The sequence below is a fragment of the Hyperoodon ampullatus genome (assembly GCF_949752795.1).
Source record: "Hyperoodon ampullatus genome assembly, chromosome: 14".
In the NCBI taxonomy this organism is placed as follows: Eukaryota; Metazoa; Chordata; class Mammalia; order Artiodactyla; family Ziphiidae; genus Hyperoodon; species Hyperoodon ampullatus.
Window position 1 is genome coordinate 5,530,968 of NC_136927.1, and position 23,545 is coordinate 5,554,512.

Sequence of the window (23,545 nt, forward strand, 5' to 3'; positions counted from 1 at the left end):
CTAATTCATGCCAGCAGGAGGACAGACTCCTGCAGTGGGTCACTCAGACCCCAGAACCTAGGCCTGAGGAGTGTACCCTTTGGAGAAGGAACCCCAAGTGCGTGTGCTTCTGAAAATCCCTGCTCATTTTTCTGCTGCAATGTCTCTTCCATGTGTTTCAAGGGTAGAAAATCGCAAAAGTTTTGCTTACAGCTCTCACCTCTTCCTCCCCTCCCCTGCCAATAATCGCTGTTTGGAAACTTTTACAAAGGAAGCGGTTGAGTTTGTAGCTGCAAGATGTGGAGATGAAGAGCAAGAAACCACCACCCGCACCCCAGGCAGGCGGTTCGCGGGGCGGGGCTCCCCCAGCACCTCGCTGCCGGCGCCCCTGCTCAGCACAGCCCTGTGTGCAGCCATGCGTCCTGCCGGGATTCTGCTGGTCGTCTGTGGCCTCGTCCTGGGTGCCACAGGGGACCCTTCCCGAGGTAAGAGGGGGCCTCCCCACTGTCCAGGAGCCGTAAGCTTGCCCCCCAACCCCGTTCCCAAGGCACGTTCCAGGGGACCTCACAGCAGCTGCCTTTGTGGGGAGCAGGCTTCGGCAAAGAGGGGGACTGGGGGGGGATCTGGGGACCGGGGACGTACCTTCTGTCACTGGCCGCTCTGCAAGTACCCAAGGGAGGCCCGCCCCGGCCCCTCCGCGGAGACAGCGCACAGGGCAGCGGTCAGGCCGTTTCTATTTGATGGCTGCTGCCCTGTGACTTGGCTCCGAGGAACCTGTCTTCACCCTCCCAGCCAGGCCAGAGCTGGGGGGAGGGGGAGGGGAGCCGCCACCTGTAGGCCAGGAAATGAGGCACAGAGAGGTCAGGCGACTTGCCCAGTAACACAGCCCGTGAGCACCTGCCCCCCTGCGCACGAGGAAGCTGGCAGCCGGGGCTGAAGTGACCAGCGGGAGGTGGAGGGTACAGCCCCCAGGTAGCAGCTGGTCTCTGCCCTCCTCCCTCTTTGAAGAGGTCTGGAGCCTGGCCACGGGTGACCAGGTCGGGGGTGCCCAGGCAGGTGCCCAGGGGACAGCCTGAGCCTCTCAGTCCCTGGAGGTCACAGCCTCGGGAGTGGGTGACACCGCCTGGGGCTCTGGACCAGCTCAGGCACCATGGGGACGGGACATCCTGCCTCTGCCCCTCCCCCAGCCGCGGTCTTGGCTCGCACCACGAAGCCTCACGGGCCCTCTCCTCCGGGAGCTGTCTGTCCTCCTGGGCCCCCGTAGTGCCCAACCGAGGAGGCCAGGCCAGGGAAGTGGCTGGACGTTCAGACCTGGGAAGTGACTCCCCCTGAAAGCCCGAGTGAGGGGCCCGCCGTCCCCACTGCACTGGGATGTAACGTTCGTGCCCTCTGTGCCGCTCTCCTAAGCTGCTTCTGCCGGCCGCGTTTCCTCCCCTAATAAGCGGGGAAGCAGGATTGTGTGGGGAATCCTGGCCCAGGAGGCGCTGGACGCTGGCCTCCTTTCCTTGGCAGGACTGCCTCCCCTCTGCTGGGGTTTGGTGCTGGACCAAACCCTCTCCAACCCAGTCCCGCACCTGCCCCCTCGGGAGGTGGAAGACGGCCTGCCCTTGACACAGCCCTCTGGCTGGCCTGGCCCTCCCCCGTCAGGCCTGCTCTCAGCCCCACAGCCCAGACGGAGGAGGGTCCAGAGTCCAAGCCACATGCAGAGGCCTTGGGACCTGGAGCCTCTCTGAGCCTCAGTCTCACTGTCCATGAAATGGGTAAACCACTGCACCCCTCAGGCCCTGGAGGCGCCTGGCTGCGGTGGCCCACGGAAGGCAATGCCCCAGGCCTGGGGAGGGGGGCAGCCGCCCGCCCGCACCCCTGCTCCTGAGCCTCTGCTGGCAGCAGCCCCTATGCCACACAGATCCATTCTGCTGCCTCCTTCAGATGACAGGTGACGGCCCCAGCGAGGGCCTCGGGCTCGAGTGAGTGGCTTGGAGGCCCCCGTCTGGGTGTCGAGAAGAGACAGCTCAGCCCCAGACCCGAGTCCGCCCCTCAGCCCCACGGCCTTCCTCTGAGAACAGATCCTAGAGCCTTCCCTGGTGGGAGGCCAGGGGCCCCGAGTGTCGCCACCTGGGCACCTGGTTTCTCCCCACCCCTGGCGCTCAACTACGCTGACCTGAGCCCGGCAGCCTCCCTCCCCAAGCCCTTCAGAACCTAGGAAATTGCTACATCGATTTCTTCTACCACTTTTCCTTCGGTTGAAAATGGAGGCCCTTTTTCAACCTGACTCTCATCTCTCCCGGGAAGCCCTCCCAGTCGGGCTCACAGGGGCCCATCTTCCCATCACATGCTGCCTGGCAGGGTCTGGGGTCCAGCAGCCATCGTCACCAGTGGCAGGACCCAGAGATCACCCACCACAAGGGAGGCCCACGCCGGCCTGCATCCCAGGGCGGGGGATGGGGGGAACTGCTGCATCTTGGCGTGAGGGCCACTGACCACCCTCTGCATTCTGAGGTTTCTTTTTTCCAGTGGGGACACCCATTTGCCCTCAGAGCCCCACTGCAGCCATTTCACATATTTGATAATCATGACACTACGGCATGTCCTCTATCGACAAGATCTTCCTATGGATAGTCTCCTGTATTTCCACCACAACCCTGTGGGGTTGGTGCCATCATCACCCCATTATACAGATGAGGACGCGGAGGCTCAGAAAGGTCAAGCAGTTTCCCTAAGGCTGTACAGCCTTTGAGAGGCAGACTCGGGACTCACTCTGGGCATGTCCCAGTGGATTAAGGTGGGGACTAACCAGCATCTTGTTTGTGCCAGGGGACACCTATGCTCTCAAAACAACGGGGCTACTCATCAGTCAGAGCCCCCAGAGCACAGCCGGGTGGGTGTGGCCCCACGGAATTAAGGGCAACCACCGGCGCACTGAGTTCTGGTGTCACGTGAGGGGGCGAGGCTCGGAGTGAACCTCCAGGTGGGCAGTGGACACCAGCAGCCCGCCCTCTGGGCACAGTCCTCCTAGTGTGCACTCCAGGACCCCACCCGTGACATGACAAGGGCCCCGTGATGCTGGCAGGGAAGCAGCCACCACGAGGAGAGCACCGGGGACACGGTGGGGCGGCCTCCAGTGGGGGCCTCAGTGTTTGGCTCCTGGGCACCCCGGTTCCCTTCTCGGGTCCCCCCACCTCCCAGCCACACACAGGACCCTCCTGAAGCAGGAAGGGGTGGGGAGCCCCAGCCGCCTGAGCAGCCCTCTCTCCCTTCCACACCAGGGAGGGAGGGGCTGCGTGGCCGGAGGCACTGGACTCTCCGAAGGGCCCAGCACCCCTACCCGGCTTCGGTGCATCCATGGACGCACAGCCAGCGCCCCAGGCTCCAGCGCCTCCTACGGGACATCATCCCACGTCTTCCTTTTTCAGAAAAGCAAGTTGAGGGACGTTTACCAAAAACATTTGCTGCTGGCTCATTTTACCAGCTGCTCTTTGTCAGGGAAGTTGCTGTCCTCTCCTGGGACATTTGCTGCATGTCTGGTGGTAATTGGAGGGCAGACTCCATCCTCTTTAACCCGCACAGAAACAGTTAACTGTTGCCGCAACCCAAAGGGCTGCTGACCATGTCCCCCAAGCTCCGGCCCCACTTGCTCAACTGTGGATCTGCCTTGAACCCCTCGATGTTTGTGAAGTGCCCACACACTGGTGGACGGAACCGAGTGCCCCAACTGGTGAGGGCAAGCGCAGAGCCTGGCCACCGAAATCAGTGCGGCCGGTGTCAGTTCTGAAGAAGAGGGTGTAGGGACAGGACAGGACAGGAGCTGGAGTAGGAATCACTTGTGATTTAGATGGAAAGTTACGCCTTTCAGCAAGAAACGTCAGAATGTTTCCTTGACGTTTTGCTTCCCGTTCTGATCACAGGAGAGGAGAGACTCCTTGACTCCCTTGAATCGGGTTGAATCAGGGGGTGTCAAAGGGGCCTGGGGTGATTTCACAGAAGGGGGTGGCCGGGAGTCCAGTGGTGCAGCCTGAGCAGCCCAGGGGCCTGCGGGATCCCCAGCCGTGCTGGCTCCTGGAGCAGGTCCCGGCTCTGCCAGGGCAGGTGGGAAGGATCTGCCAGAGGCAGGTCCCGCACTGGCTCCTGCCCACGCTCTCGGTCCCAGGGCCAGCTCCACCGCCCAGGTCTGAGACGACAGGGGCTCGCATTTCTGCCCCGGAGAGTCTGCTCTGGCCCCAGGAAAGCTGGGCCTCTGCCTTCCTCCCTCCAAGCCTTGCGCCCCTGCACACTGTGCTCGCCCGGTGCTCTTACAACTGTGCATCCGGGCGCGGCAGGAGCCCCCGCTCAGTACCCAGCACAGCGCTGCTGTCACCCTAATCTTCCCGAGTCTCCAGCCCCTCATCTCTTGCCCAATCTCTTGCCGTCTTGAGTCATTTTTTTCAAGACCAGCTGAAGAGCTACTTCTCTCCCAAGAGCAGTAAGGGGCCCTCTTCTCTCCTTCCTGACTCAGCCCGCCCTCACCAAGGGGTCTGCCTGCCTCCCTCTTCCCAGTGCCTTTCTGGGCCAAAGCCTCCAAGCCCCGACAGGCAGGGGATGGGGGAGGGAGTCCGGCTCATTTGGAAATCTCACTTCTCTGCGCTGCCCGGCCCCTCCCCACCCCAGCGTGTGTGATAAAGAGTGTCTGTTCCTCCTCACAACCTCTCCTTCTGGTTGTCCTTTCAGTCCACGTCACCACTCCTTCTGGTTGTCCTTTCAGTCCACGTCACCAGGCCACCACCGGCCACCAGTGTGACTCACGTCCCCCCGTGGCCCCCGCACCCGGCCTGCAGCTAAGGGCGGTCAGGTCTCCCTCGTGTTCTGCTCTCTGCTCCCCCGGCCCATCTCCGCGCCTTCTAACTGGTCCCCACCCCCAGCTCCCTCTTTGAACCCCTTCTGCCGGATCACTCTCCCGCCCCCAACCTGGAGTTGCCCACAGCACCCATCGAGAAACACTTCTTGAGAGAAAAAGAGCACGGCTTTCACACCTAGGTTTAACCCGCCCTGCACTCCTGTGAGGCCTGTTCCCTCCCTGTAGATGGGACCACGGCCAGCCCCGGGGTGGGGGGACCCCTTGGCAGTGGTGGGAGGGGGCTAGCTGGCTGGGGCCCAGGGCCCCCGGCTGCCTGTCTTCTTCCAGAAAGAGAGCCCCTCTTTGGGCTTATTCTGCACCAACCTTGCCCTGTGGATGTTCTGAAGAATCACTCCGAAAATAGGTTTGACTTTTCAACTTTTTTAAATTAAAAATGGGGTTTTCCTGTTTGTTTAGATAACTCTGCTGATGAAGCCTCACTTAACTGAAGCCTATATTTCAGGAAATGTAGTTAAAAATAAACCAACCTCAAGTTTCCTACAACCTCTTTGTAACTTTACCAAAATCGCTTAGGAATTGACATCACACGTTTGGCAGAGGCATTCATCGGAGGTTTGGCCTCACCTAGTTTCACTTCGTTATTACAATCATGTTAAGTTCAAGAGAAATTAAATGTAGTATACTTTATTTAAAAAACAGGTAGCAGTGGTTACCTTTGCAACACTGAGAGCGAGCTCTAATGTTTCTGTTGTACTTTTCTGTGTTTCTCGTTTCCTACCAAACAAGTAAGCTTATAATCAGAAAAAGCAACGTATATAATTTGTACAAAGGAAAAATAGCCGTGGATATAGACCCACAAACACATGGGAGACTGGACCGGCCGCCAGGTGGTCCTTCCCGTCTGCTGTTCAGACTATGCTGACAAGCAGAAATCAAGCTGTTTTCCAAGCAGAAAACCACACTGGACTTCCTGTCGTCAGCAGCAGGCCAGCAGCCCTCCCAGCACCAGAGGTCAGAGCCACGGGCCCAGGGCCCAGCCAGCCGACCAACCCAGCTGCGGCGTCCAGAGACCTCAGCCACGGCTCAGCCCAGAGTCTGTGGGGACATCGTGTGAGGGCCGGATTACGGCAAAGGAGACTCTCAGAGACGTTGGGGACAGAGTTTCATGGGGGACGAGCAACCACCTCACCTGCTGGGAAGCTCTCATGGGAGTGGAGCAGGCCTCCCAGCTGAGGGGGGCCTCACAGAGCTCCAGAGCTCCATCTCGACCCAGGGACCCAGCTGGGGCCCACCTGCCAGGAGGGGTCCCGCTTGGGCGGGCATTGCCAGCCCCCCTTACAAAGAGGCTGTCGTGAGCGCCAGCGGCTCACCCGCAGGGTCGTGGGCCCTCCGCAGATCCTACCCAGACCGGACCCACGCCTCCTCTGCTCACTGCCAGAGCCCCCTCCACCGCTCCACCCACCTGGAGAGGAGACCCCTCAGCGAGGCCGCATAGGGCCGGCTCTGGCCGTCCTGGTTCTCGCACCCAGTGGGGGTCTTCTGTGCCCACTGCCACAGCAGATGTCCAGATGTCCAGTTCTGAGGAGAGCTCTGTGCAGACCTCAGGCGGTGGTGGAACCAGCCTCCTCCGAAAACCTCGCTCTAGGCTGATGGGCTCACTGACACCCTGGCAAGACCTCCCCACTGAGTTGAGCTGAGCTGGCATCCGCCGTGTCTCACCCTCTGCTGTGACCCGCATACAGGCCGGCCCCCAGAAGAGGTCCCAGCGTACTGGACTGACCCCGGCCCAGGCTCCTGGACACACAGCGCGCACAGGCCATCCTGCCAGGTGCCTGGCTCCTGACCCAGCAAGCCCACTGACTCTGAGCCCCACCCCCAGCTGAGGTGAAGGTCCTCTCAGTCCATCAGCCCTGTGGCTGGGGGGCCCTGTCTCCAGCGGGACAACCCCGTCCAGCCCCTGAGGAACAAAGCCCCCAAGCACTGCCGACCTCACACCACTGTTTTCCTCCCACGAGTCGAGACTTCTTCACAACCAGGGAACCATGTGTCCTCAAGATGGCGGGGCCCACACCCAGCACCCTGCGTCTGCAGTCCCAGCGAGTCCCCCGTGAGGAGGGGACCCAGGCAGCACTGACCCCTCCCTTCCGCACACAACGCCCGGAAGCTCATCCACGAGTCTCTACTTGCTGTGGCTCCAGCGGGTCCACCACGTGCTGACCCCACCCCCACTGAATGCACCACAGGTGCTCCCCAAGGTCACAGCCAAGGGAGGCAGAGTGACCTTCCAGGGCAGCGGACCCTCCACACCGGCCAGGACGCAGCTGATCCCCGATGCAGGCCGTGCACGAGGCGCGGACCCCACGCTCCACGCGACTCAGTGAAAGAAAACAGCTGAGCTGGCACCAGGGGGTGGGTCAGCTCCGGGTCACTTCCGGCACAAGATGATTTCAGGAGAACCTGGGGAATTCTTAGAAAGGAGAAGTAATCCACAACCCTAAACCTTCTTCCCGTTCTCCCTCCCCCTCACTTTAGATTTTAATATAGAAGTAGTCCGTGACCACTGCAGCAAAACTGAGAAACACAAATTTGAAATCAAGTCACCCCTGAGCCACCAACTAGAAAAGCCACCACCCATCTGCTGCCCAAAGACCCCAAAGGAGGCAGCACACGGGCGCCGCGGGGACCTGGCAGTTGGGCGGATTCGGTCGAGAGTCCTGGGGGCGGAGGACAGCCTTCGAGCACTTCCCCTCGGCCACCTGCTGGGGACAAGCTGAGGGGTCGAAGCCAGAGGGTGGCCTCAAAGGCCAGGGCCGACTCCTCGGAACACCACGGCTCATCCTGACAGAGGCTCCAGGCCTGAGGGCGGGCAGGGGCGTCCAGGCTCCTGGAACTGTTGGAAACAACCTGGGTTCTGAAAGGACAGAACCCAGGGACACACGCGGGCAGGGACAGGACGGGACCACACCTTATCCACCTCTGCGCCGCCCACCGCACTGGCCCTTGGCTGAGGACGGGGCAACCACGGGGATGGAGGGCAGACGCACTGCGGGGCGAGAGATGGACGGGCCGGCAGGGTACACGGCCAGGGGAGGGGAGAACAGGCCGGGTGGGCGGATGGGCCAGGCGCCACGCTGGGAGCAGAGGCAGGAGGCATGATCCCTGGACCAAGCACCGCCCCCCCAAACAGTAACATTCTTGTCTGGTTCTGTTTCTCGTCCAGATTTTTGCTCCCAGATCCTTAACTCGGGTGTGAAGCCAGGATTTCCCAAGACTATCAAGACCAACGACCCGGACGTCCTCAGGGCAGCCAGACACAGCGCCGAGAGCTTCAACAACTGCAGCAATGACGCCTTCCTGTTCCGGGAGTCGCACATCAGCAGAGCCCTCGTCCAGGTGGGGTCCGGGCTCAGGACTGCCCAAGGCGGCCAGAACCGGACCGGGGCCACCGGCGTCGGGCACCGAGGCCGGCGCCGTCTCTCACTGAACCAGGCTCCTCCCAGGCAGCACACAGGGAGGAGGGCGGGCGAGGGCGGCTACCACAGGCCACAGGCTGCCCCGCCACCCACCTTCAGGGCTGCCTGCCTGCCGGGCTGCCCGCAGGCCACTGCTCCACGGCCCCAAAGCACTTCCGGCCACATCCCCCAACCACCGCCCCGTCCCTGCAGGAGTGTCACACCCTGCGAGGTCCCCAGGCTTCTCAGCGGCCCCATACGAGCAGCTCAGTGCTCCCCCTCCCACGGGGACACCACAGGGCAGCCAGGCCTGGCTCATCCTGGGTCCCGAGAACACAGGTCAATGAGGGTACAGGACACAGTCAGTGACAGGACGCAGCCACTCTCGAAAAGCAGGGGCCCGGTGCAGCCAGTCAGCAAGCTTCGTGGTCACTGACCGGGGAGCTGGCCCTGGGGGGAGAGACCCACAGCCCCGAGGATGTGTGCTGCCTGACACCACCCCACATACTGACTCACGATAACAGTCACCCCTGGGCACAGGACTGGGGGGTGACTTTATTATCTCTCTTCTCTTTGGTAACTGCAAACTCTCAGAGCAGGATGCTGTCCCTATCATGGAGGGTGGTCTGCGTGGGTGTAAGTAGCCAGTGTCAGGACTCCAGGGGCCCAGACCCGGGGACTGGGGTCTTCAGCCTCCACCGTCTGCAGGAGCGCATGCCCGAGCCTGGGGGAGGGCGGTGGGCCCCCAGCTCACCCCACCTCTCACCATGTCCTGGACCCAGTGACCCAGGCCCGCCCTCTATCCCCTCAGATAGTGAAGGGCCTGAAGTTCATGCTGGACCTGGACATCAGCAGAACCAGCTGCAAGAAGAACAGGCACTCGAGCCTGGACGACTGCGGCTTCCAGACCAACCGCACCCTGAAGCAGGTAAGAGGGCTCTGGCCTCCCCACCGCTCACCACCCCCCAGCCACCTCCGCAGCCTCGTAAATCACCCTCGGCACTGCTCTACCTGCGAGGTTCCTGATCCCACCCCTGAGCAGCGCCCACGTCCACCCCTGACACGGGAGAGCAAGAGGCAGCCCCCCAGCACTTCCCAAATGACACCCCTCCTCGCTCCCACAGGCACATCTCCAGGGAGTAAACACTGCAGGTTTGGAGGTTGGGGGGAGAGCAAAAGAAAACTTGTACATAATTGAGAAATTTTATATACGCACACAGGGAGAGCAGATGTGGCAAAATTTGGTAATTTGTAAACACATGTGTTGAGTATATATTTTTGAATTACTCTTTCAACTTTTCTGTAGGTTTGAAATTTTTCAAAATAAAGTCAGGGCAGGGAGTGAATTCTTCAGTAAAGAAAACAAACATGCACATGTGTGGGCGCACACAGACACGCACACATGTGAGCACACAAGCACACACGTGTACAAACACACACACACACACCCACCCGCCCGAGGCAGTGGTGCTGGGAACCCCCCTCTGCGGCGGGTGAGGTCGCCTTGGCGGGGTGGGAAGCCTCCGTGAAGGGGGACCCTCAGGCCACCCTCGTTTCAGACTCTCAGCTGCTACTCTGAAGTCTGGCTCGTCCCCTGGCTCCAGAGCGTCAAGGTGCCTGTCCTCCGCTGTCACTGATTCCCGCCTCCCAGCTCCATCCCTGCTGTCGTGGGCCCTGGGAAACAGCATCTCCTGAGAGCAGAACGGCGGGTGCCAGGGGTCAGTGCAGAGCAACCCCACGGCTGGATTGAACACATCAAGTCTCCTTCCAAACTTAACTGGTCTCCCCGACGCTGTGCGCCTAGATTCAGGGTCTGCACAGACAGGGCGAGTCCTCCAATGGGGATTACATGGGTTCTCGACCCCGAGGGGCCCTCCCACCTCACTGCCCTGGGGTCCCAGGCCCTCGAGGAGAGCCCAGAGGGCCATCTTTCCATCTGAATAACCGTCCCAGCACTGGGCAGGGACCAGGCATCAGTGACGTCTTGGGTGAATAGTTAGGAATAAACCTGAATAAAGAACTCATCACCTCGAAGCAATGCCTGCTGCTTGACCTGCTAAGGGGAGAATGGGCAAGTCAGGAGGCCCCCTTCCCCCCACAAAGCCCTGGGGGGCCTCGCCACTGAACCCCCAAGGCCCCCCACCTGCAGCTGCACTGTCCTCTGCGCATCCCACCCCCACGTTCTCTGCTGCCTGAGGCTCGGCAGCTGCGCCTGGGCAGGTAGGTGGGCAGGGACGGAGCAGATCCCACGGCCCGGCCCGGAGAGGGAGGCGGCGGTCGGGGGGGACTTGCTGGGCGGGGGCACCGCTGTGGGTGGGAAGGCGGGAAGGCGGGAAGGCGGGAAGGCCTTCGCAGTGGAGGTGGCACAAGGCGAGCGGGAGCAGGGGACCCAGACGCCTGCACCGTGAGCCCGGGCGTCCTCGTCCAACTACGGATTAGCGCAAAACGTGCTGTCACCTTTAAAAGAACGACTCGGTAATTCACAGGAAACAGAAAATGTGCATTAAATTCGAACAGCGACTTAGCTCGCTGTCATAAATGTGACAAACGCGAACCCCCAAGTGAAGTTCCTCTGGCTCCTGCGGCGATGAGAGTCACGGTAATTCCACAGCCGCCTCCATTTCTGCGGCCCTGACTCACTTCCTGGTCACTAATTCAGGGGCAGTGGTGGCCACTATGCCACGCGATGCTGGACTCGTTCGAGACTCTGAAGGCCCCTGAAGGCAGCCCTCTCGTGAACACAAGCAAGTTCAGTCCCTGCTTGACCCCGTCCGTCGGCAGGACAGCAGGCATACCGGGGTCCAGCACCAGGGCCAGACGCTTCAGGACACACCTGTGGGGCCCCTGTGACTGACGCAGGGGACACAAGCTCTGAGATCCCCTCAATCCTCACTTTCAAACACGCACCAGAGCACAAGGCCAAGTGTCTCCTGACAACTGTGAGACCAACCGGACGCTGCCCCACAGGCCTCACATGGTGTGAGAAAGAGAGGTGTGGCGGGGGGGAGCAGCCTGGCACCCCTGCCCCCAACTCCCCCTGTGCCCGTGACACCGTCGCTTACCACAGGGAGTGGATGTCAACCAGTGGTGGCCTGCAGTCCCATGCTGCCACCCGATTCTACCTGTTGTTTAACACTTCCCAGCTTTGCTCTAAGAGGGAAGGATTCTGACAGTGGGAAGCTGCACCTGCATCTCAGTCACTGTCACTGGGAAAAGGTCAAGTTCAGGACACAGGATTCTAAGACATACAGTACCAGAATTATGACCAGGAAGAAGAAACCCTTGAGGTCTCAGACTGACCAGAACCAGTCAAACTCCCGACAGACAGGCCTGCCCTGCTCTGTGTTCCAGAGCCTCCCCGCCAGGCCCTCCGCCCCTGCTCACCAGCCGTGCAGACTCTGGGATCCAGCTTCAGGGCCTCCACTCCAGATGCAGCCCAGCCCGCCCTGGGTTGCAGACGGGCCAGGCCCTGAGGAACGCAGCGACCCAGAGGACCACCTGCAAGGCTTAGCCCCGCTGCTGTCCCACCTCGGTGCCCGGGGACATAGGCACCCACAAGCCTGACCCCTGGACTGGGCAGCCACCCTGCCTTCTCGCCCCCAGCCACCTGTGACCCTAGGCAGGTCCCTCCCCAGCCTCGGTTCCCCCATGAGACGCGGCCACGTCTCCTTATATCACCAAGAGGTCAGTGCACATGAAAACTCAACACGGCAAAGGCTGATGACAAAAACCTCAACGCGGGGCCTCTGTCCTATAAAAGGCAGCAACTGAGTCCTGATGAAGTTTTTGTAATGATGACAAAGCAGCACACAGTGAATGAATCACTTGATTTAATTTTAAGATCACGTTAGTAATTCCCATTAGAGCAGATCCGTTTCATGTTTACAACAAAAACGTATCATATATTTAAGCCTAATGAGGCTGTATTTTGCACCTTATCATGGCAAGTTACCAGATAAAACACAGGAAATGACACTTTGAGACAGAAAATCAACATCTGAGTCAAAACAAAAAAAAGCCACCTTTGCTGAAAAGTGTGAAAAGCTACCAGCTTCTCTGCACTGAGAGCACAGCCCTCAGTTCCCAACCAAGAAGAAACGTTCAGGGTCAGCGCGCTTGGGCTGTGTGTTTTCGAGGCAGAACGGTCAGGTTTCACCTTACTATTCCTGCAGACTCGATACATGGGTGCACTGTTGCCTGTTAAAAAGCATTTCCTATGAAGTTACATCACCTGACAGGACACGGGTCACATCACGGCCATGCAGCCAGTCTGACTCTGCTGTACGCGGCTATGCGTAAAGCTGGCCCCGAGCAGGCAACTCGGAATGAGCCCCCATCAGACCCTGACTCTCTCCCCTAAAATGGCAGGGAGCAGGGAGGGGAAAGGAGCTATGAACCAGCACAAGACACAAACGGTTCAAGTCTCACCACGATGTCGGCCATCCTTGATGTTCAGTGTCATCCCCTAGTCAAAATACTGTCTTTTCAAGTTACAAAGACAATTCCAGAGACACAATCCCTGATGTGTTCTCACAAATATGCAGGAAAGGAAGGAGCAGACATCAGCTCCATCTTAGAGAATGGAAACAGGAGAGCAGTGTCATGTGGACTGAGTCAGCGTGGGGGGCAAGCGGCCACAGGGGAGGCCCCGAGCAAATCTAAACATGACCCCAGCAGATCGGCCCTCACGACAGGTGGAGGACAAGACCTCACTCACTGTTAAAGTAGATGAAAGCACAGAAGAAATTCCCAGGCAACACCATCAAGAGGTTCATCCGCAGAAAAGTCCATTTAATTATCATAATCACATGGATCACCCCACAACCGGGACCATGTGTGGACACACCCATCAGGATACACAGCAGCGTCAGGCTTGTAACACTAGAGCAGACGCAACCCCAGCACATGCACAATTCACACCTGGGTCTGGGGTGAGGAACCAGGTGTGTGAACAGGACTCCGGGTGCCCAGCGCCCACCTTCACTCCCCATCCTCTGATCCACACGGCAGGCTGTCCACGGAGAAGCCAGTGAGTCCTCTGAGCTGCTGGAATCAACGTGCTCTTCCTCCACACACACCCAGGTCCTTGCCTTCAGAGCGCTGGCGGGGCCAGGTGCAGCAGGAGGGTGGGCGCCACGGGAGGGTGGGCGCCACGGGAGGGACGCCCAGGGCCGAGGCTCGGGTCTCACTTGACTCTGGGGAACGTAGCCGTGCCCTCTTCGCCTGCACAGCCCATCCGCGGCTTCACACACGTTTGCTCTAAGCTCTCCACGCCCTCCCGGAGCCCCTCCCACAAAGACAGGTATCACCCATTTAACAACAAAGACATCGAGGCTGGCGGGACACAGCCAGCAGCAAAAGCGAGACGCCAGCCAACTCACCCACAGCTCCATCCCCACACCTGAAGCCTGTTAAGTGCACCAAGTCCCCGGGGCCTAAAGAATCACTGCACTTGGGAAGGTTTTTAAGAGAAAAGGGCTTTATGTGGACTCATCTTCCCCACGGCAGATGCAAGGCCAAGTCCAGGTAAGGGTGCCCCAAGAGGCTGCACCACACCTCCGCGGACCGGCAGGTGCCGGTGGGAAGGGTGTGTCCACGCACCTCCTGGCCCAGGGGTGGCGCGCAGGGCAACGACGGGCCTAAGCAGACTGCAGGCTGAGTCTGCAGAGGAAAGGGGACCTAAAGGAGCCCAGGTACAGGTGCCCGTCACGCTCGTGCACCTCGCTCACATAAGCGGCCACCTGCCCATCGGGGTCGTGCAGGCTCCTCCGGAAGGCCCCGCTGTCACTGAGCTCCAGGACGAGGCTGTACCGCGGCACGAACTTCATCACCGTCTCCTGGCTGAACAGCTGAAAGGGAAGCACAGTGAGAGGAGAGCGTGACACGGGCCACGTGGAGTCCCGCAGGACGGGCACCGTGGCTCTTGTCACCTGCTGTGCACGTCCCACCCACCCTGCCCCCCACCTCCCCACTGGCTCGCTTCTACACGGCACTGCAGCTGCCTTTTTAAAATACCGGCACACCCCACGCCTGAACAATTCGGTCAAGAAGTAGCTTGTGGAGCCAAGCAGGGTAGGTGCGTGCAGGGGCGGCCCAGACCAGAGAGTCGGTCTGAGCAGGGAGAGTCCACGCTGGAGAAGAGAGAGGGCCATGGCTCCAAGCAGGGTGTCAGGGCCCAAGCAGGGGAGATGGTGTCCTGCAGCAGGGTGACCTGGCACAGGCCATGAGCCCTTGAGAGGTAAGGCCCCTGCACACGGCTGGGAGGAGGGAAAAGGGCTAGCATGGGTGCTAGAGCCCTGGCCGGGGCCATGTGATGCTGGGGCCACATGACAGCCGAGCCACATAACAGCTGAGGCCACATGACAGGGGACGATGGCTACAGACAGGAACAACTGGGGAATCTGATCACATAGGTGTGAAGGAGCATGAGACCCAGGTTTCTCACCCTTAGAGAAGGGAAGTACAAACACAGACGGTACGAAAACTGGCATAAATCCTGTGGTACTGGACCGGAAGCAGAGACACAGCCTTACTTACGGTTTTCAATTTAAAGAAACAGATGAAGACACATAAATGTAGGTGTGAGGGTCTGTGCACGAACACGTGTGCATACACCCCCAGCTCTGTCACGAGGGCCTGGGAGCAGCGACCCCCCCCCCGTCAGTAAGCACACTTAGCACCTGTCCCCTCTAGGAGAAGCCGGGCTCCCTGAGAAACGGCTGATCCCAGAGCGGGGCAGGGAAAGAACGAGAGGAGCCTGAACAATGGGCAGGGCCAGGAAGCAGGAACTACTCCAAGAACGACCGGGACACATGCAAAGGTCAAGGGGCCACACGGAAGGGGCTCCCACTGGCCACAGCCGGACAACGTGAGCGTCAAAGTAAGCAACGATGGTTAACAGATCATAATCACTGATAAAACCATCAACCCCGAGATCATAATGACACTAACTATCCCCACAAAATACTTATTAATTACAAATGATAAAGAGTAACTTCACAGTGGAAACCCGGCAGCCACCAGTGGATGGGGTGACGGGCACTGCAGGGACAAGTGGACACCACACACCTCCCGACAGGTCACGCTGAGGGCACCGGAGAGGCACAGCCTGAACCTGACCGTGAGAAACACCAGGCAGCCCGAGACAGGGACGTTCTGCAGCAGAGCTGACCTGGGATCCTGAAGGTCAGGTCTGGGAGCCGCTCCAGGCTGAAGGGGACAAGGAGAGGTGGCGACTAAGCCAGCCCGACCCTGGGCACAGTCCCATTACAAAGGACACCCCTGGGCCACTGACGAGCCTGAGCTGGGTCTGTGCACCGGAGGGTCACCCGTATCCGCAGGACATCCTGTCCCAAGGGGGTCATGCCTGCTATAGGAACAGCGCTTGGAGCATCCGGGGGCGACGGGTCAGCCACCCGCCTGCAAACAGCTGAGGGAAAGACGTTCTCTGTTCCCTTCCTGCTGCTTTTTAGGTGTGCTGTTGTCTCAAAACTACACAAAGAAACTCCTCAGAGACTTCAACAACACCCTGAAGAAACTCTAGCCTCCTTTTCAAGTCTGCAAGGCCTGCGGTCCCTCCCACCTCCCCCCGGCCCCAGACCCACCGTCTATCTCCCAGCCGCATGACGACGCCGGGCCACTCCTGCCCAGGACGCCCATGTCCGGGAACACGCCCACCCCGCTGGCCCTTTCTCACGCACGGTCTTGGCTGCTGATGCAGACACTGTTCTAGGCGCTGAGGGTAAAGGAGAGAACTCGACAGAAGAAGCACCTGCTCTGATGGAGCACACGTCCCACCAGGGCAGAGATGCATCCTATCAACCAGGGGAGAGATGCAATCACCACGGACAGAGCACATCCTCTGACGGGTACCAGCTTCGAGCACTCACTATACTCAGCTAAGGGCAGCATCTGCATATTCTCATTAAATTTTTCCATCACCTGATGAAGTGCTATTATTCTTCCCACTTGACAGATGGAGAAACTGAGGCAGAGAGACCACGTCCCCTGCCCAGGGCCCCACAGCTGGTCAGGCCTTCCTCAAAACCCTTCTCCTTGCCCACCCTGCCATTCTGCCCCCTCCAGGCCCCAGCGAACAGATGTTAACTCTGCAGCCGACGAGGTGTCACGTCTGAACAGTGACCTGCCGAACTCGGAACAACACTGAAGGCCGTGGGCCAGCCTCACTGAGAAGGTGCCCGCAGCCCTTGGCGGGGCCCAGACACAGGGCTACGTGCCACACAGACTCAGCAACTGCTGCGCAGCACCTTCCAGGACCTTAAGTCTCAAACAGTTTAGTATTTGCAGCTAAGGACATGGGCGGAATCCGATGAAGGGGGTGACGAGGCTCCGAGGAGGCGGAAGGAAGCGGGGCGGGAGGAAGCGGCGCCTGCAACCACTCAGGGAAGAGCTGAGCTTGCTGGGGACGGGGTCTGGGGGAGAGCGGAGAGCAAGAGGGACAGGCAGGGCAGAGGCCCCAACAGGTCACGACGGGGAGGGTGACGATAAAAATACCCAGACAAGGAAACCAGGAGAAAAAAATAAGAGGGCTCAAATGTTTACATTTACGTTACAAGGCAAAGAATAAAATACGTTTTAAAGAAGTCATTCAAAGCACCAAATACTATAAGCAGAACTAGAATTTCCAGAGCTTCCATAAAGGTCAAAAAACCCGTAATTAGATGCATTTTCATTTTGTTTTTTGAAATTAATCGCTCTCATAGTTACCTTAAAAATCATTCTTTTAAGATACGGTCTCTCAGATAAGAAATCCAACATGGAAAACCCAGGATTGGAGCGAATGGCCGACATGCCGACCCAGTAACCCCCGGAGCTGCTGGCTCGGATGTTGTCTGGGAATCCAGGCAAGTTCTCCACAAACAGGTCGGCCCCTCCCTTCATCAGGCCAGACACGTAGAACCTGAAAAATTCGCCCAAGCAGGCAATGAGTGGCAGCCCCCCAACTGAAGGAAAGATTTTAGCCGAGCACCAAATTGGTCTTGGTCCCAATAACCGAATGGACACAACTGTAAACCCGTCCATCATGAACGCTGGCACGGCTGCTCCAAGAAGCCCTCAGAGCCCTGGGCCCACCCCGCGAGAAGCAGGTGCGGGAAGCAGGGCCGGACCAGGCCCACCAGCAGGGAAAAGGGCCGAGATCGCGGTCAGCATTCCATCAAGACTCTCCCGGCCCTTAACACGCAAGAAGGCTGAGGAAGGCAGAGGGAAGGTGACTCTCTCATCACACAGGACAGGCACCCGCTGCATCCCAGGCTCTGAGCTGACACCTCACAGCCACCCAGCCCACAGCTCGGTGGACCTGACATCAGCTCACGCACCTCCTGATCCTCGCCATGGTCAATTCTGCCACCAGGACAAAGTCCTCCGCAGGAGAGAGCTGTACCCCGTTGGGGAACCGCAAGTGGTCCAGCAAAACCTTCACCTCCTTGGTCTCGGTGTCGTACTCCAGCAGGCTGCGGGCACCAACAGCAGAGGTCACACAGGGTGTCTGGGGGCCCCTGCTGGGCTGGAGCCCTGCTTCCGGTCTGGGCCCTCGGGCCAGGGCCTATGGAGGGGGCCTCGTCCTCCAAGGGAGTAGCAGGGCCCCCATCCTCCGCTCAGACCAGTTCCAGGCTGGCCCTGCAGGCCCATCCCTGTCCAGGGCAGACCCAGGCACCCCCCTCCGGACAAGCCCACGGTCAGCTCTCTCGCTGACCTGAGCACTGGTTCAGCACCAGGGAGGGCCACCGTGGCTGCAGCCTCACAGGAGTCCCCTTAAGAGGTCGCCTGTGAGGTCTCCCCCGGCTGCGAGACCACACCCTCAGACAGCCTGGCCATTCTACCTTCATTTCTCCAAAGAACAAAGTGAGAACATCTCGCTGTTTCACCGTGTCCGCCCCCTGTTTCCAGGAGACAGTAAGATCCTCCCTTAAAAGTACTAGGCTCAGAAACACCCCAACAATTCCTGGATGTAATAAGCTCTGCGAAGTCACCCTGCCTGTCTACGGCCTCCCTGAGGAGAAGACCCAGAAGGAACACTCACCGGCCATCATCCGTCCCCTCCATCACCAGCAGCAGATAATCTCGTCTTTGCCATTTGCTGCTAGAATCCGTAAAATAAATCTTCCTCCCGTCCCGAGTCACTGTAAGATCGTTCACGAAGGACATTTTCCTCCCCTCAATGGGTGTCTCGGAGGACAGCAGCAGTTTTACTTCACCTGAGGGAAGTGGCGGGGGGGGGAGGAAAGAAGGGAAGGAAGAAAGAAGACAGAAGTGGGGGAGACTTGCTTGTTTCTAAGAACGTGTAACTCAATACTTTCAAAATATCCATCGGCCTAACTGATTTACAAGGAAAAACTAAATGAGCTTCTCCGTGTCCTGACAGAAGATTTATTCCTTCTTACAGTAAAAATCAGCGTTTTCCTTTCTTTCTATTAGGTGATGAATTTTTTTAGACCAGCTCCACTAAAGGCAGAATCCCCCCTCTAAGGATGAGGAACTCCTTTTATCAAGACCAACTGACTTAAAAATCTGGTAAGAATCTTAGGCTAAAAAGGCAATTTTCTGTTTGTCTGCTTGAGAGAAATATAGAATGTTCACCTCATCTGCTTTTAAATTTAAAAAGCAGGAATCGTAGTAAATCTTTTTAGATTGTAGCACAAACGTTCAAGGAGCGCTCAGAGCCTCCCACATGTAATCCCATTTGAACCCCCCACAACTATCCCACAAGGCAGGCACTCCCGTCATCCCTGCCCCGTGGGTGAGGAAAGCATGCAGAGAGGCTGAGTAACTCTCACACAGCCAGCACCCAGCCGAGTGGGGGCCGCCCGGGGGCCACGATGGCAACCCCTCCCTCAGCGTGAACCTCCCGCTGAAGCGCATACAGCAACGTTGTAGCACTGATCGAGGTGACATCGTGCTCAGTCGGGGGAGAGAAAGAGGAGAAGGAGCTGGAGGAAGGAAAAGACAGAGAGGCAGAAAACAAACAGCAAGACCAGATGCAGAGAAATACACAGAGAAGTAAAGATAGGAAGAGGAGCCTAACATCCTCAAAATGAGTCCTTCTGAGATCCTGTGGCTCAAACACAAAGGCCAGGGGAAAGGAGGGAATGGGCCAGAAGCAGGCATAAGTGAGGAGCCACACGGTGTGAATACTGGCTGGTATCTGCAGGGAATATTTTCAGTTCCATTCAGTGAGTAAGAAAAACATCAGCGTCTCCAGTAGACTGTACTGAACAAATTCTACTAAATCCATTTATAAATAAATGCACATATTGTTTAAAAGATCGGTAATCATCATAGAAGGAAACAAGTTACTGTCACTTACGTCTCCAGGGATTTACTTCAAATAGCCCTTTGTATGCATCAGCCACAAAAAGGGTCCCGTTGGGCCCGGCCCGGATGCCCAGGGGTCTCCCACAAGCAGGCTCATCATCTCGGGTTTCTAGGGAAACAAACAGACAGGAATCAGTGGTTGGTCCAAGATTTGTGGCCCCTCAGTGTCCAAACAGCTCCTCCACCCCGTCCTAAACCTGCATCACGCTGCAGAGAACAAAACAGACCATGGCATCAGAGACAGACTCGGCCCTCTGTGTTCCAGCCCCCCTAGAGCTTAGGACAATTGTCCAGCATGTCTAGAGGGACCACCCGAGAATCTGGATGTGGACATAAGCACAGCAACTGATACCCAAGAAGCAAGTTCACATCAGCATCCTGAGACTCAAACGGTTAACTCAGGGACGTCAGCAGACACAGGCCCCACTCCCAAATCCCCCAGAACCTCAGGAGTGGGATTTAAGCCCAACAGCTGGACCCGAATGCTGTGCCCATCCAGGGACATGGCGGGGTCCCTCCACCCGTCATAAAGGGAAAGCTCCTATTTTACTGCTTAGATCCATTCTCCTGTTCTACTACCTATACTCTTTTTAAACCTGTGGCAGAGCATATTTATTGCTGGGCACTCACTGCAGGGCACTTATCACAGAGTGCTTACTGCAGGGTGCTTACTGCAGAGTGCTTACTGCAGGGCACTTACTATAGGGTGCTTACCACAGGGTGTTTACTGCAGGGTGCTTACTGCAGTGTGCTTACTGCAGTATGCTTACTATAGGGTGCTCACAGCAGGGTGTGCTCCTCAAGGTGTATACTGCAGGGCACTTACTGCAGAGGCACTTGTAGGCAAAATACGGAGTGGGAAAAAGCAGGTTAAATATCCAAATGTAGAGTATGAGTCCCTCACATAAAACCGTGTGGGTGTGAGTATCCATGAACAGAAAGAAATCTGAAAAGTTATTCATTAAATTGTTAACAGTTACACCTGAGAAGACTCTCTGAGGTGTTTTACTTTCTTTTCCGCGTTTTTTGCATTTCACCATAAAAATGCATCATTTTTAGAAAAACATTCTAGCTCTTAAAAAAAGATAACAAATAAGTCTGGGAGCTACCAGTTTTTAAACAGTGAGTTTCTAAAAGCTGAGCGACCTAAGGGTATTTCACTCTGGATGCAGGGCTGAGGTTCCTGAGGGGCTAGTGCAGGAATGCGCTCCAGCACGTGAGGAACAAAGCCCAGCACCTCCTGCAGCAGCTCTGGGGTGTGGGGGCCCGGCAGGGCCACGGCCACAGCTGGATGGGAAACTGCAAGCACAGGTGGCAAATGAGGAGCCCAGGCAGCCTCTAGCTGGGCCGTCAGGCTCTCCTCCTCCAAGGACCTGACTTCTGGGGAACACAGCTCCTCCTGGCACCCTCCTGGGTGCCTGGAAGAGACACACGTCAGGGGTCACTGACTTACTGCATGGGCCTGAGCCAAACCGGGCGATGGTCTCTACTTCACCGTTTTCAAGTTTTACGACTCGGCCATCTGCTGTACCAGTGAACATTACATCTGTTTAAAGACAGGAGGGAATAAGGGTAGTACTGGGTTAGCCTAAGAACTGTGCTCTCACAACCTTCTGCAACAGAGGCGGCCAGTCTGTGCTTTTTATCTCCAGAGAGGAAACGGCAGTTTTGAAGATGAAGGCAAGTGGTGTCTGGGGACAAAAGTCTTAACACGTGCAGCGATAAACCCCACGGGGGCCTCAGAACCAGCATGGCCGTGATCCTGAGGCTGGATCCAGGGCACAGCAGACACCAGTCAGGGATAAAAACAGGATTTTCTACCCTCAAAGAAGCGGGGACCCTCGGGCTGACACTCAGCACTCGGGGCTGTTCACGTCTGCTTCATGTCAGTGTCTGCTGCTGAAGCCGATTACACCCAACCAAAGGGAAAGAACTGCTAGGAAGGCCCTCGGTGTAAAATTAAGTGCTCACTTCAGTAGCACATACACTAGAACTGGAACCACAAAGATGATGTGCAAATTCATGAAATGCTCCATATTTTTAAATGTATATTGCAAACTCTAGGGCAACCACTAAAAAAAGTTTTTAAAATAAGTATAACTGATATGCGAAGAAAGGAGAGAAAAGAGAATCATAAATGTTCAGTTGAAACTACAAAGTCAGAAGGAGAGTGGAAGAGAAAATAAGAAATAAAAAAACAAAGGCAATGAATAGAAAACAGTAACAAATATGGGAGATAGAAATCCAACTACAGTTAACCCTTGAACAACCTGGGAGTTAGGGGTGTGAACCCTGTGTACAGTCGAAAGTCTGTGTATAACTTTATGGTCAGTCCTCACATCCTCCAGGTCCTGCGTTCAAGAGGTTCTGTATCGCAAGGTTCTGCACCCGTGGATTTAAGCAACTGTGGATCGAGTAGTGCTGCAGCATGTATTTACTGGAAAAAAATCCACATGTAAGTGGACCCACGCAGTTCAAACCCGACTTGTTCAAGGGTCAACTGTATATCAATTATCATTTTCAACATCAATGGTATAAAAACCCCAATTAAAAAACAGAGACTGTCAGAGTGTATCAAAACCCAACTATATGCAGTCTACAAGAAACCCTCTTTAGATATACAGACACATACAGATTAAAAATGAAGAGAAAGATATACTACACTAACACTCATCAAAAGAAAGCTGGAGCAGTTCTATTAACCTCAGAGCAGCTGCAGACCTAGGAACACAATCAGGGATAAAGAAGGCCTCCACGTAATGACAAAGGGTCGACTGTCGAGAAGACATAACAGTCCTTAACATGTATGTGCCTAAAAACAATCATCAAAATACATGAGGCAAAACTGACAGAACTGCAAGGAAGCAGATGAATCCATGATTAGGGGAGGAGACCTCAGCATACCTCTCTCAGAAATGGACAGACACTGATGGACAACAAGGTCTGACTGTACAGCACAGGGAACTATATTCAATGTCCTGGGATAAGCCATAATGAAAAAGAAAATGAAAAAGAACATATACATATGTGTAACTGAGTCACTTGGCTGTACAGCAGAAATTAACACAACACTGAAAATCAGCTATACTTCGATATAAAAAAAATAAAAATAAAAAAGAAATGGAAAGATTCTGCAGACAGAAAATTAGTAAAGACACAGTTGAACTCAACAGCATCACTGATTAACTGGATATCAACTACCTCATCCAAACAACAGTAGGATATATATTTTTCTCAAGTTCACATGGAACATTCACCAAGACAGACCATATTCTGGGCCACAACACACACCTTAACAAATTTAAAAGAATAAAAATCATACAACGTCTGCTCTCAGACCAATATGAAATTAAACTAGAAATCAATAACAGAAAGAGAGATGGAAAATCACAAAATACTTGGAGATTAAACAACGTGCACTTCTAAGTAACACATAATTCAAAGAAGAAACCTCAAGAGAAATTAGAAAACATTTTGAACAAAATGAAAATACAACTTATCAAAATTTTCTGGCTTCAGAGAAAGCAGTGCTTAGAAAGAAAGTTGTAGCATCAAAGGCATGTATTAGAAAAGAAAAGACCTAAAATCAATCATCTAAGCTTCCATCTTAGGAAACTAGAAAAAGAAGAGCAAACGAAACCCCAGGTAAGCAGAAGAAAGAAATAATAAAAATTAGAGCAGATATCAATGAAATTGAAAACAGGAAATCAATAGAGAAAAATCACCAAAACAAAAGCTGGTTCTTTGAAAAGATCAATAAAATACTGGGTTGGCCCAAAAGTTCGTTTGGGTTTTTCCGTAAGATGCTACAGAAAACCCAAACACACTTTTTGGCCAACCCAATAAATAATCCTCTAGCCAGGCTAACAAAAAAGAGAAAAGATAGAAATTACCAATATCAGAAATGAAAGCGGGAACATCATTATAGACCCCATGGACATTAAAAGGA

At 56.1% G+C, this 23,545-nt stretch overlaps 2 protein-coding genes across 2 annotated transcripts in view; one reads left to right on the forward strand and one right to left on the reverse strand.

Annotated features, from left to right (window-relative positions):
* Positions 1–394: 394 nt before the first annotated feature.
* On the forward strand, positions 395–9,899 carry CST7 (cystatin F; the record flags this gene model as incomplete). Its single annotated transcript, XM_079720107.1, has 4 exons — positions 395–464; positions 8,031–8,203; positions 9,074–9,190; positions 9,822–9,899. The coding sequence occupies 4 exons, from the start codon at positions 395–397 to the stop codon at positions 9,897–9,899; spliced, it is 438 nt and encodes a 145-aa protein (XP_079576233.1).
* Positions 9,900–12,078: 2,179 nt separating this feature from the next.
* Positions 12,079–23,545, reverse strand: part of APMAP (adipocyte plasma membrane associated protein) — a 29,866-nt gene continuing 18,399 nt past the window's right edge. Inside the window, exons 4-9 of the mRNA XM_079720220.1 lie at positions 21,050–21,142; positions 19,589–19,705; positions 18,305–18,479; positions 17,601–17,735; positions 16,990–17,182; positions 12,079–14,111 (exon numbers count right to left, since the gene is read on the reverse strand). Coding sequence (XP_079576346.1) covers positions 13,902–14,111; positions 16,990–17,182; positions 17,601–17,735; positions 18,305–18,479; positions 19,589–19,705; positions 21,050–21,142 — 923 coding nt within the window. The 3' untranslated portion in view covers positions 12,079–13,901. The remainder of the gene's footprint in view (positions 14,112–16,989; positions 17,183–17,600; positions 17,736–18,304; positions 18,480–19,588; positions 19,706–21,049; positions 21,143–23,545) is intronic.